We start from the raw sequence: 17,421 nt of genomic DNA on the forward strand, positions 1-17,421 counted from the left end.
GCAGTACTGCATTCTAACCACTGCACCACCATGCTGTCTTCTGCCAAATTCTAGGCAAGCTGCACCACCTTTCTGCTCTGTATATGTCTACATGCTGCTGTCACTGTCCTATAGCTGGCTAACTGGGCTGGAAGAGAATAAAATGTAACATTCTCACTGACTCAAGATTGCCTTAGCTTTCCATCCCTCTGAGGTCGGTAAATTGAGGCCCCAGGTTGTTGGGGGCAATATGCTGACTCTGTAAACCACTGAGACAGGGCTGTAAAGCACTGTGAAGCGGTATATAAGTCTAAGTGCTATTGCTATTGCTACTCTTCTCTTTTGCTGCACGTCGTCCCAGGCAGCCTACACCAGAGTGCTAAAGAGTGCTAAAGAAATGTCTCTGTTCTTCAAGCACTGCAGCCTGGTCATTAACACATTTAAGTCACATGTATTATAGCAAAGTATGAGTCAGCTGACATTTTTCCATAAACTCCGTATACTTAAATACCACTTTTTGGATTCTGCCTTTCCATTAAAAAAAATAATGCTCAGTTTTGCTTTGCTGTAAGTTGGCACAGCCCTCTTTCTCTTCACATACTCCTATGTTTCCATTGTAGCTTAATAACAATTTCTATGAAAGTTGCAAAATGCTAACATATCAAGGTTTTTCCCTTCTTCTTCCTTGAAAGATGTGTTTGACTATTCATAAATCACCAGGCTTAAATTATTGCAATTCTCTATGTATGATATTTCAATATATATCTATTTTCAGATTTCATAATTTTTTTGGCTATATTGAGCCCTATTGCCCAAACCAGGAAGCACATTTCCCTCTTTTATTTTTCCATTTCCCTATCTTTACAGTCATATCTGGAATGGGAGGAAAATGACATTTCATAATTGGGAGACATAATGTGCTGAATTTACCCTTAATTTGAAAAAATGTTGGCTGGTGACTTTCCGGTTGTTCTGCCATTCGATACATATACAGAATACCTGCTCTACAATATATGCATTTTAGGTAGTGCTTTCTCATTTTGAAGGATCTATGAAATTTTTTTTCTTATTTACATGCTAAAGCTTTGGTCCTATTTTTCCTTAAATTGGATTTTAAGCCTTTCTGTTTGCCACACAACTCAGAAAAACTGCTGACAATTCTCTGAGTCTATATGAATTTTTAAAAACACATCTCTCCCTTTATTTTCTAGATAAACAAGCAATTTGCCAGTCCTTGATTTTTGTTTACTTTAATTTACTAGAAAAAGCATATTTACCCTGTGATTCCACAAGGATGAATTTGAGAGATTCATGAGAACACTAAGTTTAATAAAGAGAATATGCCTAGTCCTTATCATAGGTAAAGACATGCTTGAAAATTTCTGGTTAATTCCTACTGATAATCCTAGAACATGGGTGGAATAACATAATAAGTTTCAGTGTTAATGTGGTAACATTTTCCCTTTTTTTGAATGAAAAACTTCATACCAGTTTGATTAAAATTTTAGGATACCTACTTGTGGTTCATATTCATATTTCTTGCTGACCTTATCTGGGTTATTGTTCAACATTTGTACTGAACAATTTTAAGGACAAAAGCCCAGAAGTTTGTTTTTCTAAATGAAATATACCCATTTGCATTACTTTTGTTGGCCAGTCAGGCCATTTTTGTCCAGTAATAGTAGATAAAAAGATATTTTGAGACCCTCTTGAGCATAATACTGTGGTTTAGTATCACATACATTAATTTAAATCTCTAACTATACTTTGTCCTGATCATAACTTTTAGGAGAGAGCATTCACACTTACTTTTAAACTACTTGCTTTAGATATTATAGAAAAATTAATTAAAGATAAAATGGGATAGTATCACTCTATGCCTCTAGAATGACTATAAGGAGTTAAAAAAAGATTACAGGCTTACAAATAAAGGATCCTCCATTTCTTTTGCATGGAATATATGCTTGTCAGAGAGAAGGCAAGGCAACAATTCAGGGGTAGTGAAGTGGTATTGATGGACTCCAGCCACAATCATTAATTTATTTGAAAAATCAAATTTCCGGACATTTACTTAATTCTCAACTTTACCTGTTTTTATTGGGGGTGGTGGTGATGGAACCCTTCCAAACAATAAAGTAGTAGCATAAAATGTCACCCATTATCTGTATTTTCTGAGGATGATTTGGGATTTATTGTGGCCTTGGAGACCTCTTGTAAATAAAGATGACGCAAAAAGCTGGTGCTTGTCTTTCCAGCATTTTTTTTAATTCAGAAGAAGCAAAATGTTGCTGTGTCTTCCCAATCCCTTGAAGTTGACAGATGAACCACACAATAATAGCGCTTTGAGTTCAGCTTTTTCATTTGTTCATAACGTTCTCAATAGCTTTCATGTGCCTGAATGATCTTTTGTGGTTATATGGTTAACAGTTGTGTGATCAGACAGGTGTATTAAGGTCTATTTGCCTTGGAAAGATTAACCAGCACCCATCTGTTTTTGAGCAAAAAGTGCTTCGGTGAGCTTTTCGGGTAGAAAGCTCACGGAGCTTTTTCATCAAACAAAGGCGGCCACTGTGTCCGATACCGGGCGCGCATAAAAAAGGTTAGGATACCGGACGCGGCGTAAAAAGGTTGGGGATCACTGTATTAAGGTCTTTTGCCTTGGAAAAGATTAACCAGCACCCATTTTAGCAAAAAACAGGATCAGATAAACAAAAATAATCAAAAGAAAAAAAAAAAAACTTCATTCAAAACAACAATCAGGAAGAAACAGCAATCTAATCAAAGTGAGTAGAACAAGCTATCGCATATAAACAATCGGCAAACTCTACTTCCCTGTACATTGATGCTGGGACCTAGCCTACAGAAAGGGAAGCAAGCTCAGAGAACAGCAAGAACCTAACACTTACAAACTTAGCAGACATCCATCCTTAGAGCCATTAGCAAAGATGTGGGAAACTGTGGGCTACATGTGGCTTCGACTCAGATATCTTTTCTACAATCCTTGGAATAGCAACATGTTTCTAACATGAAATTTGGCACTAAATGACAATTTGACAAGATTTTTCAAAGTTCTCCCATGAAATAAAGTGTGTCCTGTCCCTCAGAAGAATAAAAGTTGTTATCTCTTACTGTATAACAGCATATCCAGAGCTTCTAGAAGGAAAGAGGCATCTATCATCAAGGCAACAGAATAATTATTCTTTGTCCTTTAGAGTAACTCTAACTTTGGCTTCATCACTATGATAAACTTCACTTGGATAAATTTGTATGTGCTACCAGGATTCTTGACATTCATTGTCTTTCCCAAATTGGATGCAGCCAATTAGCCCCAAGATGAAATTACATTTCTGTTTATTACACTTAACATTTCAGGAGATATAGTTGCCTTTGAAGTGATTTCATTTATATATGATTTTGATATAACAGAAGGCATTTTTCTGGAGAAATATCCCATGTGTTTGTCTCATTTAAAAGGTTTTTTTTTTTTTTGCCATAGGCTATACACATACTGTAAAGTAGCACTAAAAAAGATTGCAAACTATCTTAACTCATTTAAGATTCTTTGGAGAGAGACGTAGTCAGTAATATAGCTTGCTTTGCACATAGACCAGGGATCTCAAACTCAAATTATCTTGAATGCCGTATTAATGCCATATTAGTTTGTTAGCCTGGAGGCTGCAACTGTAAAGTTCTATTCTTATATTGATTCAAAATCTCTAGTGAGTCAAACATGGAGAAAATGAAAAATATAATAATATGTCATTAAGCATACATCTATTAAATAAGCTATTTTTAACTGCAAAACACTACTCGTGAATAAGAGCTGCGTTGCATAGCCATTTCACTTTGACAATTTAGCTCGCAGTGTTTTCTACTAGCTAAAACACCATCTTATGTACTGTATGTGTGGGTGGGTGTATTTCAAGATCATATCTAGAACAACAGAATCTAAGAAACCTTTTCTAGAATGCTCTAAATCAGGGGTGTCAAACTCATGGCCCGCGGGCCGGATGTGTCATGTGCTGGCCATGCCCCCATGCTCGGTTTAGCGAAGGGGGAAAAGTCATGATACGTCATGTGACGATGCCGTGATGACACGAGTTTGACACATCTGATCTAAATCTTCCTTGCTTGCTTGTCTCAACATCATGTCTGCTCTGTCCTACCTTGGCCACCTTGCTCGTCCAACCCAGATACTTTGTGGAGTCTCAGGGCAGCAAGAATTCCCAGAGGGTGGTGCTGCTTGCTGCAAGAGCTCTCAGGTTTCTGACAGTGTAGCCTGGCCTGCCAGGAACTACTTTTCCTGGGAAATCTGCTGAGGTAAACTGAAGTGAGACACCCTGCTGCTGTTCTTCCAGGAGAATCTCCCATGGCCCCTCAAACAGTATAGGCGCCTCCAAAATATTGTGAGTCTCCGAAAATGACTTGCAACCCACACGCCACGTGATCGAGAGTCTTTTTTATTAGACAGTTTTTAATTCAGTCCTGTGCCAGTCCACAAAAGTCTGGAGAAGAGCATCTGAAATTTTGAAAAATGTACCTAAAAGAATTAATCCTCTATCTGTAGGTTACTTTATGTGATTCCAAGATTGTGTAACAGCTTGTCCAAAAAATAAAGGAGTTTAAAAAAAAGAGGGTGTGGCCTATATGCTAACAAATAAATCATCTTCCTTTTTAATTTCATTGGTATCCATAGTCACATTGTGAGTGATGATTTCTTTTTATCTTTTATTTTTGGCTTCCCTTATTCTAGGATTCGCAGTTGCTACCACTTTGCTTCTTTTTTTCTAACCTTTATGTTCTCTCCACAGCTAATTAGCTTCTGTCACTCCACTTGGTTGTCTAGCATTCTCTGCAGTTTCATGCTTTTTCCCATCTGATCTTTCTAACTTCTCTCCTTTCCAAAGATTCCTGTTGCCAAGCAACAATTTCCTGTACAATTTGTTTGTTGGAGTGGTCCCTTTCAATCGGCAATCTACAAATTCTTTGTGCAGCTTGAAATCATTCAAAAATTTTGTGGCAGGTTGTTGATATGAGATGTTCCTTCCAGTCCAAAATTTTTGTCCAAAAGGCAACAGCAACCAACAGAAGAAAGCTTTTAATATGTAAAGCACTATCTATTTTGACTACAGTTCTCGCCAATACTTTACATTTATTTTTCGGGCAATGTTCACCTCTTCTCTTATTAAGTTATCCAAGTACAATTATTTATTTGCAGAACTAAAGCTCAGTTTAGAATTAACACGCAAAATTGAAAGGAGAATCTTAATCACTTTGTGTGTTTAGCAAGAATCTTGGCACATGGCAACAAAAGCAGTAGTCTCTTCGTTTCGATAGTATCCTGTTTGAGAATCCTTTTTGTTCTTCCCAACCTGCTGGAGTGCTTGAAAGGAATTTTGCAAAGGGACTTGGTACCTATTGGTCTCTTGTCACGTAGCATAACTCTCCAAAACAGAATCGAGCAAGAAGGGAGAGCTGGCAACAGAAGGACTGGGTTTAAAAATGATTAGATTCAAGAAGGATCTACAAGAAAAATCTAGAAACAAGGGTGTCAAACTCAAGGCCTGCAGGCTGGATTCAGCCTGCAGGATGCTTAGATCTGGCCCATGGGACCAGTCTGGAAATATCAAATATCTGGAAATGCCTTTGCTGGCCAAAATGGGCCACCCGGGGAGGTGCACAGCCCGTTTTTTGATCAGGAGAGTGCTGCAGGAGGACTGTCTTGGGTTGGATTACAATTATGTGGCCTCAAGTAAGTGCCTGATCTGGATAGAAAACAAGCAACATCTTGTGTTAATACTACGGTTTAATGCCAGATTTTACATACTGTAGGTCCATTTAATCTACAATCAGCAATCTATTCTGTATTCTATATACTGTGTTCTATTCTGTATTTATAATTGGCAGCCATTTCTATTTACTATCCTGGAAATTTACCTCTGCTGTTAGATCTTATGTTATTATGTTTGCCAGTAATATCTGGCAGAAGAGATAGGAAAATGGTTATAGTAAAGAACTGTGAAAAGAAAGAAGGGAAAAAATGCATCTTGCCTGTGTCAAACGCCCACCATGGCCACACCCACCATGACCATGCCCAACTCTGGCCACCCACCAATCCACCCGGCCCTCCGAGCTCAAACACATCTCTGATGCGGTCCTCGATGAAATGGAGTTTGACACCCTGATCTAGAACAAAATCCCCCCATGCATTTCTATGGCAGTTGCTGAAGATGAGTTGCTCAGAACAATGCCAACTATTCCAGTCTAAGCCCCGTTTTTTTCTTCTCAATTACGCTGGCTCACATGGCCAAAAAACCGGAGATGAGCACTGTGCCCTAGAGTGGGACACGACTGGTAGGGAAAGCTTTACCTTTAATTGTATGAAATAGACCATCCTTCTCCATGCTTTGCAATGTACACATACATACAAACATGCATGGATGCAATACAAGGGGAGAACAGAAAATAGAGAGAGGCAACATATATGTGCATATTCTGATTATGACTTTACAGATATGTGCATTCCAAATCACTGAAATGAAGAAAAACATGGGAGCTGTTTTGACCCCAGCCAGAGCAAACAAAACAACCGAAAGAAGCCGAACAAGATTGGAAAATGTGGAGAGAGCTGCTTCATAGAATTAGGCATGATTGAATGGATAGCACCATTAATCATCACATCCAACACAAATGCAACCCGTTGCTTTGTGGCATAACATAAAATACAGGTGCCTCCTATAATCACTGTTGGTAAAGGGGTAGGAAGAATCCCATAAGCAGTGCTGTGCATGCTTTCCCTACTTGATTATTCTTCCCAGCCTGATTGAACATTGAGAATTAATTGTGGTGTTAGTGATTCTGTCAGTCTATTTTCCAGTTACAGAACAAGTCCACCATTGCTTAGATACAATTCAAGGGTGCTGGCAGTCACCTTCAAAGCCCTTCTTGGCTTGATTCTGGATTACTTAAAGAACCATACCCATATCTCCTTTGTTGTTTCTGCCTGTCCTATTGGCATGTCCTGAGTCCTGTTGGCTAAGGAGAACTTTTTGTGTCATAGCACCCACGCTCTGAAACATCATCCCTCTGAAGCCTAAAGGTCTTTAACTTCTGGCCTTTCTTAAGGCCTTAAAGACTTGGTTCTGTGCTTGTTTCCAGGTCCCATGGGTGTTATGGATGGATCCTGTCTCTTGGGCTAATGACTGTTTGTGATTTTTCATGGTAGCTATGTACAGTGTTGAGATAATTCCCCGTTAGGAGAATGAGCGCATACAGGGAGACGTATTTGAGAGAAGTGTTTGAATAATACACACACAGTACACAGATACACTGTACAGTAAATGTAGGTTTTTACTTCCAGAAACGTTAAGCAAAGTCCAAACAAGCAATCCAAAGTCATTCACAAGTAAATCAGTCAGTTTTCATCCAGGGATAATCCAAATATCAAAGTCCAGTGTCAAAAAACAGTTCAGTAACAGACTTACATTAAATCCAGTAATATCAGTCAATTAGAAGAAATGGAGCAACGGCAATACTTTCCAACAGAAGGAAACAGAGATACTCACTCAGACACACTCTCTTCTGAGACTAAGACTAAGACAAACCAGGTTTCTGGCTCCATCTTATAGCCGTTTGAGAAACCACACCCAATTGCAGTTTTTGCAATCTCTTAAAGACATAGTACTAAAATGTTTATTCTGGTTTATATATTTCTAACCCAAATACCTGTTAGGTGACTTATATTCCTAACATACAGCATTTATTATGTGTGTGTGTTTGTTTTTATTTTTATAAATAAAATAGCTGCTCAAAGTTATTTATTTGAAATGGGCAGTCATACACATTGATTAAACAATCAATCAAATAAATAATCTACCAGATACCAAGAGCCCTCTTACTCCAAGAAACTGGTGATAATGAGAGTTCCACTGTTTGTTCTTTTGTTTTATAGGATAACAACCAGTCTTACCACTGTAGAAGCAGCTTTTTCCAAAGCTTAGGCTCCTGCCTTTTTTGTTTTTTTAGCATGAACAATAAAGCACCAGACTTTCTTTGAAGACAGCTTGCTATTTTGAAGTTAAGTGTAGAAAGAGAATGGATAATGTTAGAATAAAATGTGCTGTGTAAAATAAAAACATCAAGAAATCTAATGAAGTTTTCTTTAAAAGCATACAGAAAGATTCTGTCAGGTCCAGTCTTCTTTCCTTGAAAGAAATTTGATCAACGGTTAGAAAGCGAACATCAAAAGAATCATTGAAAGCTTTTCTTTTTAAGATTATCCATTAAATAGTGTAAAAAGCTAACTTTTAAATTAATATTAAGCAGTAGCAGTATTAATAGGTGATAAGGATGATGAGGATGACGACAATGATGACTCCAATATGCTGTTTGTGAATTTGTGTTTCGTATAGTTTAATAAAAGTTTTAATAGAATAAAACCATGTGGAAAAGGAGAACTACTAAATGGAAATTGAAGGTGCTGTCAGACCCCCGGATGTGTCACGTGCAGGCCACGCCCACCCCAGCTCTGCAAAGGGAAAAATGTTGTGATACGTCACGTGACAGTAACGTGACGCAGCGAGTTTGATATTCGTGCTCTAGAGACTTATATAAGTTCCTTTATGATGGTGTTTCAAATCTTGTCCCAATTTTGAACTCATCTGTTTATGTTAATAATGTGACTTAGTGGAACATAGGGATAACATACAGATAATTCTCGACTTATGACCACAAGTGAGCTCAAAATTTCTGTTGCTGAATGAAACAGTTGTTAACAGAATTTTGTATCACTTTATGACTTTTCTTGCCACAGCTGTTAAATGAATCACTGCAGTTGTTAAGTTACTAACAAGGTTATTAAAGGAATGGTTTCTCCATTGACTTTGTTCATCAGAAGGTTGCAGAAGGTGACCACATAAACCTGGGATCAGTGGTGGGATTTGAATATTGCTGCCATATTGGGTGTAGCTTGGTGGGCGCACTTTGCTCGCGTGCACACACTTTGCATGCATGTGCAGGTCAAACGTGCACTTTGCGCAGGCACAGAGGCGTTCTAACTCTCCTCCTACAAGCCTGCATGATCCCGGTCGCTTCAGCAGCTGCCGCGCAGCGGTATTCTGTGCTCCGTAAATCAGCCGCGCTTCAAATTCAGCGGATAAAGGTGAGTATGGGAGCCCAGGTGCGCCCAACAGCAGAGCCAGCAGAGCAGAGGAGAGAACCAGTTTGGTCTTGGGCGCTCATCGCTCCTACCGGTTCTCCAGAACTGGGCAGAACCAGTCGAATACCACAGCACCACTGGGATGCTGCAAAAGTCATAAATACATGCCAATTGTCAAGCATCCAAATTTTGATCACGTGACCATGGGGATCCTGCAACAGTCATAAGTGTGAAAAATGGTCATAAGTCACTTTTTTCAGTGCCTTTGTAACTTTGAACAGTCACTAAATAAACTGTTCCATTTCAAGGACCACCTATACATTTATATAGATATGACATGTTATCTGAATGACATTAGAAGCTCAGGCCTCCCATTTTTTTTACCCTATCCATCAGCTAAGAGGTAATGTTTTTTTTATTTGCATTTCTTTGAGTGACAGGTTTTATTTACCTAATCATCATAAGATGGCCTTTGTCTATTTGTCAGAGAAGGGAAGTTAGAAATCACTTGGGGGAGGGTTATGCTATATTCACTTCCTGGAGGAAAAAAGATAGAAACGTAATAAATTAACAAAAAATATTGTCTTTTTTGAATTTTTAAAATCATAGGTTATAAAAGTCTACAAAGCCACAGTTCAACAGACCTTGGACATCATGTTTCTCCATGAAGGAAAAGAATTTTTTACCAGCACGGATGCAGTGAGCCAAGATTCAGCCGATCGTACCATCATTGCCTGGGACTTCCAAACGGCTGCAAAGATCTCCAATCAAATTTTTCATGTGAGACAGACGTTTCCTTTCTTATTTATTCTGAGGGTTCCTAGATTGCTGGGTATGAAAAATTTATCATGAACAGCAAGTTGCTTGGGAAGCAGTTGAAAGAACGTCGTTGTGTTTCTCAAAAGGTCACAAAATAGGATGACTTTAGAAAACTCAAGTACAACCCAAGGTTAGTTGAACCTCTGTAGAAAACAGCACAGTAGTCATGTACTTCAGTTCATTGCATGTTTATTTGAAATGTTCATCTACTCCAAGAACTGTCTTGGAATTGTAATTTTAACAAAGCTGTTGTCTTTGATTTCAGACATTATTATTGTGCCAGGAAAATAAAGCTTTCTTTGTCTCACACCAATCTACCCAAGTATTAGTATCAGAGGATAAGAACACATTTTTTTCTGTAAACATTTTCTCCAGTTTTGTATCTCAAGTGAAGACCATTTTTGCTGAGTCATTTGCAGACAATTGTATTGTAACCTGATTCCCAGCCCCTTCCCACGATCCTTATTTGAACTGTGTTTTTTTTCTGTAGTCCCAGATGTTAGTGTGTGATCTTCAAAAGTTGAACAAGGTCAGAGCTGATTAAAAGTTGGCGGAAAACCCATCAGAAATCCTAAGATAGACAGAGAGAGAAGGAGATAGAGAGGGAGGGAGGGAGAAAGAGAGAGAGATGGGAAATACAAGGCAGAGAGGAAGGAAGGGTTATTTGGGGACTTTCTCACAGAATGCATAGTCATTCTTTTGTTGAAGAAAAAAATCTTTCACAAATGAAGACAAATATACATGTCCTAGGAAAATGTTGCAGGATTGAATCTGGGTCGGTTACCGGGACCAGAGATGTACTTTTCCAAGCTTTTGGTCTCATGCTGGAGGGCATCTTCAGGGAACTTTTCTCTACTGGAATATGTGCTTTGGGTTATTCTATGAGTCGGGTTTATGTGCTGCCTATTCCTATTGGTTAATTGGTGTGTTAATGGCTGGCAATTGGTTGTTTCTTTGTAACCACCAGCTTATTAGGTACTTAGGAGCTGAGGGTTTGGCAGCACAAGGAAACAACAGCCTATCGCCTGCCATAAACACACCAGTCAACCTATAGGAAGGCACCACATGAATTCAACTCACAGAATAGCCCAAAGCACATATATAGAGAAGTTCCCTGAAGATGCGCTCCAGAGTTTGAAAACTCAGAAAATTAAAACCTCTGAGCCCGGTGACCGACCCAGATTCAATCTTGCAAAGTAATCTTTTTTTAAAAAAAGAAAAAGAAATAGCAAGGATGATGCTCATCAATGAATGGATCAGTATTCACAGTGCTTTTCAAGCAACTGATTAACTTTTTGTTCACGGTGTTCTATAATGGAAGAGAGTAAGGACTTTGAATTCACTTTGCTGGTGACAAGAGATTTTGTTTTTTATAACAAAATTCATTCTGAACAGCCTTCAGAGTGTTTAAGAAATGGGTTGGTCAGTCCTAATTGGCTTGGAACAAAAGACAGGAAAGCAAAGTAGGTGCCTGCCTGCCAATCAAACAAACATCTTTCAGGGTAAGTCATGATATTAACTCGCGAGAAGTGATTTATTGCAATCAGGGTTTGGAGGCTATTTCTCTCTGGAGTTGAGATTGGCAGTTTGGAATGCAAGAGAGTGCTTTCTTCCTTTCAGAAAGTAATGGATACCCAGTGCTTCCCAGTTTTGAGGAATTTCTGCCTTCTGTTCCAGAGATGGGTTTTTATGTCTTGCAGAACAGTTTAAGGCCATGACTCCTAAATTTGGGGCAAAGATACTAATTTTGGGTGGCATGATTAAAGCTGCAGTCCCTGGCAATTAAAAAGTTGCTCACTTCTGTTCTAATCTCATGCAAGACAGTCTTGGTAATCTGGCACCTGCTTTGAGCCCATGTTCACTCCATGGCTTCTCTGAATAAAAAAAGGGTCAGATGATAGATGATGAGAAAGACTGTTTGAGACCTGTTACAGGCACACTAGTTAATATTGGACTGGAGGAACAAATATTTTAAAAAAGAATTTTGCATACTAAACCGTTTAAGGATAGTTTTTAATTTTCTTTGATGTATATGGGCTGTATACCTAGTGGGACTTAAGCAACATTTGTGGCTTTAGAGCCGTTCTCCCTGGCATCCACAACTCATATCCTTCTATTAAAAAAGAGAATACATGGCAGATGTGTTGTGTATGCATGTATATACTCATTTAGAGAGCCTTATTTCTGTGTCTTGTTGAGGGAAAGATTTTGAACTTTGGAATAACTAAGATGTTATCGACTGTCAGGCCTGAACATGTGAAGAAGATTTATTTGAAGATGCTGTCCATTTGATGATTTTAAAAAGAGGTCTTATAAGCTCCTTAGGGAAGGATAATAATCTCAGTTATAGCCGAACCTCTGTACAAAGTCAGTGCAAATTTAGTTTCTTTTGAAAGGCAAAGAATAAAGTCAGTTGGTATCCATTCAGTTTTGAAAAGGAGAAATTCAGGTACAAAGTGGAGTGCATGATTTAATAACACGTTCCTATCACTATCTTCCAAGGTGGCCTTTGTCCAGTTTTGCAGATGCACAGTTCTGTGTAAAAAGCTGTTGTAGTTGACTTGGCATTTGCACTTCAAAAGAAACACAGTTCAGTGAATAAGAAATTGCAGTGTGCTCAGTTTTGATGTATTCAGAAACTTTTACCAGATGATTTTCTCTGGAAGGGAGAATGGGGTAGTTTAATACTCTCCAGAGGAAGTATGAATTTGAGAGAAATTGTTGTGGGTGTGGCTAATAATTATTAGAAATTGCCTGTAATATTTTAAATTTCTGTTTCTGAATTTCTAGATAAGTGGCCTGTGCACTCCCATATGTCAATGTCCCACTTACGTTGTGATAAACATGTTTAAATAATTTCAATTTGATTAGCACTTTGAAGGATCTGCAGTTTGCTCATAAACTCAGTTTGGAAAATCTGCAAACTTTTTCACAAAAATGATGGGAATTGATATTAGGAAAAATATCTCATGAAAGTTAATGAAGTGTTAACACCACTTTATAATGCCTTGGTAAGGCCATTCTTGGAATACTGCATCCAGTTTTGGTTGCCACGTTGTAAAAAAGATGTTGAGACTCTAGAAAGAGTTCGGAGAAGAGCAATAAAGATGATTAGGGGATTGGAGGCTAAAACATATGAAGAACGGTTGCAGGAACTGGGTATGCCTAGTTTAATGGAAAGAAAGACTCAGGGTGACATGATAGCAGTGTTCCAATATCTCAGGGACTGCCACAAAGAAGAGGGAGTCAAGCTATTCCCCAAAGCATCTAAGGGCAGGACAAGAAGCAATGGGTGGAAAGAAATTTCCTGATAGTTAGGACAATTAATCAGTGGTACAACTTGCCTCCAGAAGTTGTGAATGCTCCAATGCTAGAAATTTTGAAGAAGAGATTGGACAACCATTTGTCTGAAATAGTATAGGTTTCCTGCCTGAGCAGGGGGTTGGACTAGAAGATCTCCAAGATCACTTCCAGTTCTGTTATTCTGTTCTGTTCTGTTCTATTCCTACTCCTACTCCTACTCCTATTCTATATATCACTGGATAGGAAAGGGTAAATATTTATTTCAGGTATTTGAGGCTTTATTTTAAAAATAAAATAAATACATGAAGTAAATTGGATAATTGATATTAGGGCTGTGTAGCACTTTAGAAATAATTCAGAAGAGAGGTTTTGGAACATGAGGAAGCATGAGTGCAGCACTTGTCACAACTTTAAGGTGCGTGTTCTTGTGCAGTTGCTTTCTACAGCTGCCATGTGATCCTGGGGGAAGAATGGTAAGCAAGATCCTATTGTGTGTGTCCCTCCCCTTGCATATTAGGGCACCCTTTTTGGATCTGAATCTAAAGCACAATCACAATCTTTCTTGACACCCCTAACATTGTATTCTAAACCTGTTGTTGGGTCACCAATTTTTTGAAGGTGTCGATTTGGGGAGAGTGTTGAGGGCCACAAACAGAGCCTGGGGTATCATATGACCTATATAAATTGATTCAGAGTCTGTGACCATTTTCATTTCTTTCTAATTTTCTTTGCAGGAACGTTTTACCTGCCCCTGTCTTTCAGTTCATCCTAAAGAGCCTGCCTTTGTTGCTCAGACAAATGGCAACTACATGGCTTTATTTTCCAGCCAGCCACCTTATCGAATCAACAAAAAGAAGAGGTTTGAAGGGCACAAGGTATACATCCATCAATGGGTTTTATTCCTTTTATATACCAAATTATGTTACTGCTTTTCAGTAGGGATACAATTTAATAGACTTCAATACTATTGTCTGTAGTTTAGTTAATGTAGAATTTAAATTGCAATAAAGTAACTAAAAGCATTATTAGTTAATAACTAGACAATCCGTGACCCTTTGGGTCATCATTTCAGGGATATTTCCTTACCAGATTCTTCAGTGCCTTCAACAGTGACAGTATTTCTAGCACACTGCCTTGAAAATAGCCATGTTGATCTCTATAGCCTAATCAAACATCAGCACAGAAAATATTTTATGACATTTTGTATTGTGTCATAAACTGTTTTATGATCATATTTATCATAAAAGATTTTAGAAAATCAGCCAAATTTCAATTCCACAGAAGTCCTGAGTCTCAGATTTTGGGTGTATTCTGAGAATTAACCCATTTGAGGTGCCTTGGTTCAAAAATTGGTGCCCTATGATGCACTATTATGTTTATGGAAAGGTTATGGAAAGAGAGTTTTAGTAATAGATGGTATTGAGAGAGGGGAGGGGGGGAGAGAGAAAGGCGTGTCACATATTCAACAACTACTGCTAACATGACAAATCTCTAATATCTAGGGAAGCGATTAGGGTAAAAATTATGGTAAAAATTGTCATGTTTATTATAGTGTGAAATTTCAGGAAGATAGATCATATTGTAATTCATTAATTAACGTCTTAATTTATTTACTGTGAATTCTTGACTCAAACAGGTTGAAGGATTTGCTGTAGGCTGTGAATTTTCACCCGATGGAACACTTCTTGTGACAGGGAGTTCAGATGGCAAAGTATTTTTCTACAACTATCGCACAGCTCAAATTATCCGTACCATGTCAGCACATAGTCAAGCCTGTGTGAATGCAACCTACCATCCAGTTCTTCCATCGCTTCTTGCCACCTGTGGCTGGGATGGGGTAATCAAGATCTGGCAATAATAGGAAAGTTAGATAGCCAACTGGCTTTCCAACTTTGTAAATATACTTTTTTCTTGTAGTTTCATTTCTTAGAACTTTTATCTTCTGTATAGTGGTACACCAAACCAGTGCTTCTCAACCTTAGCACTTTTATGATGTATGGACCTCAAATCCCAAAATCCCCCAGGCAGTATGCTTGCTGGGGAATTCTGTGAATTGGTTAACATATTTAGAGCAGCTAAGATTGATAATACAGTACTAAAAGAATCTTACTGTACAGTGACTATGTGGAGCAGGAAATATAAAATTCTCCAGTCATGCTACACAAATAATTAATTTGCCTGGCACTGTCTTTGACTCATATTTTGCCCTTAACTGTTACCCTTCTCCAAAGAGTTTTTTTTTTAATGCCATTAGAGCTATAGTATTTTTTTTAAACAGCTGCTAAATATATAGCTACTACTAGCTTTCTTCAAGTTCTTGTTGCAGGGAATTAGGACAATATGAGCTAGATTGAAAAAGGAATTAAAGATTAACTGAAGCCGCAAATCTATATGTTCTGCCTGTTTTAATTGGATGTGGAATGCACAAATTTAATTGATAGAAGTAATTAAAAGGAATTCAATATCATTCCAGATTCTTCTGGGAGCCTAAATTTTTTAAATCACTTTAGTGTTACTAAATCAGCAGTCCTAGTTTAAAAGCTATTATTTAGCTTCTGTCACTGCTTTACCCTTGTACTGTTACTTGATCCTGCAGGCTTTTCATCCAGTTTTAATGGAGTCACACTACGCTAGAACTGGTGTAGCCATGAAGGCTTTTCTGAGTAATGTGATTAATGGGGTCTCTGTGAGCACCAAGTACCCCTCATTTCAATCCTGAGCTACAAATATTCTCCTTTATTGGTAATGTGGTTAGAATCTGATTCTCATATCTTTATGGTCACATGAAGCTCAAAGAGATTTGGATGCTTGAGAATCTCCATAGAGATTTATGACAATTTACATTTATGATTGATACTTGCAATAAAAAAAAATCTCAACAATTTGCTAATATATAATTTTAATTAGTTTTGTTATAAAAATTTACAACAAACCTGGAAGCAATGGCATTTCTAGCACCATAGCTACTTCTTTTCCCAAAATAACACTTTTCTTCCTGATTGGGAGCTGATATATTATAATAATGGAACTGTTTTTGTTGGTGCTTTGCATTAATGTAAAATTTACTCTGAAGCAACACATTATGCTTCTACAGGATGTAGGAAGAGGGGAATAAAGAGTTTTGTTGCTCTTGGCATATTGGAGGTAGCCCACCAGGGACATATCTAATAATTATCTTTCAAATACGGTAGCCAGGAACGAAATCAGTTGAAAATGTATCTGTCTTTTCTTTGCAAAATACAGTGTGTAGTTTTATATTTTGCTAAAATGTTCAAAATAATATGTTACATAAATAATATAATGTTACATAAAAATTAAAATTTCAAAGTACCCAAAATGTAACATAAGTTTCCTGTTGTAAATATCTTTTTCTACAATATTAACTGTAAAGTACTCATTATCAAACCTATTTGTATATTTTTATTGACTGAATGTATCTATTGGTCAGCTTTCCTGTGCCCAGCAAGACTAGCATTCACTAAAATTGTCTTTTTTTTTAAGTTAAGTTTTAACTTACCATGCACTCAATAAGCTTCATAAAATATAAATTTTAACAGATTTTTTTTATAATTCTTGGTCAATGATTGCCTTGTTTAGTGACAGTTTGAAGTTACAATCACACTGAAAGGTTACTTTATGACTGGTTCTCAAACTATGACCACCACAATATCCTAATGATCACTTGATCCCCATTTGTGCACTTCACAGCTGGCTTCCAACAAGCAAAGTTAATGAAGAAGCCAGCTGTAAAATTGCAAGCCACAGTAATGTCATGACTCACTTAATGACCATGTCATTTAGTGATGAAGATGCCAGTCCCAATTGTGGTTGTTAAATAAGGACTATCTGTTCTTCCCTAGCGATATGAAGTGGAGTACTGTATTTCTTTTATTTGATTGTTTTAAGGTGACCACTTAGTGTAACACTTATCTCTGAAGAATTGCCAGAGCCATTTATAATTTAATATAAAAGCATAATAACCTGAAATGCCATTAAAATTATCTTCTTCTAAAATCAGCAATTGGGCTAACCTGAAATCTGTGGAGTTGTTTTGTAGAGTGACAGCACTTTATGTATGCCTTTCAGTCTCAGTGTAGCTATAGTTCCAAATCCAAAAAACCAAAATTGAGAGTAGATAAGGAAATCAGTGGTATCCCAAGAAA

The 17,421-nt window shown here is 37.7% G+C and overlaps 1 protein-coding gene across 1 annotated transcript in view; it reads left to right on the forward strand.

The window, feature by feature from the left end:
• Positions 1-15,798, forward strand: part of WDR25 (WD repeat domain 25) — a 66,994-nt gene extending 51,196 nt beyond the window's left edge. Inside the window, exons 5-7 of the mRNA XM_087952177.1 lie at positions 9,746-9,916; positions 13,993-14,133; positions 14,895-15,798. Coding sequence (XP_087808303.1) covers positions 9,746-9,916; positions 13,993-14,133; positions 14,895-15,116 — 534 coding nt within the window. The 3' untranslated portion in view covers positions 15,117-15,798. The remainder of the gene's footprint in view (positions 1-9,745; positions 9,917-13,992; positions 14,134-14,894) is intronic.
• The last annotated feature ends 1,623 nt before the right edge of the window (positions 15,799-17,421 follow it).

This window comes from Notechis scutatus, chromosome 1, assembly GCF_049901735.1.
Source record: "Notechis scutatus isolate UNSWTSFEM ecotype Mainland chromosome 1, rNotScu1.2, whole genome shotgun sequence".
Lineage (NCBI taxonomy): Eukaryota > Metazoa > Chordata > Lepidosauria > Squamata > Elapidae > Notechis > Notechis scutatus.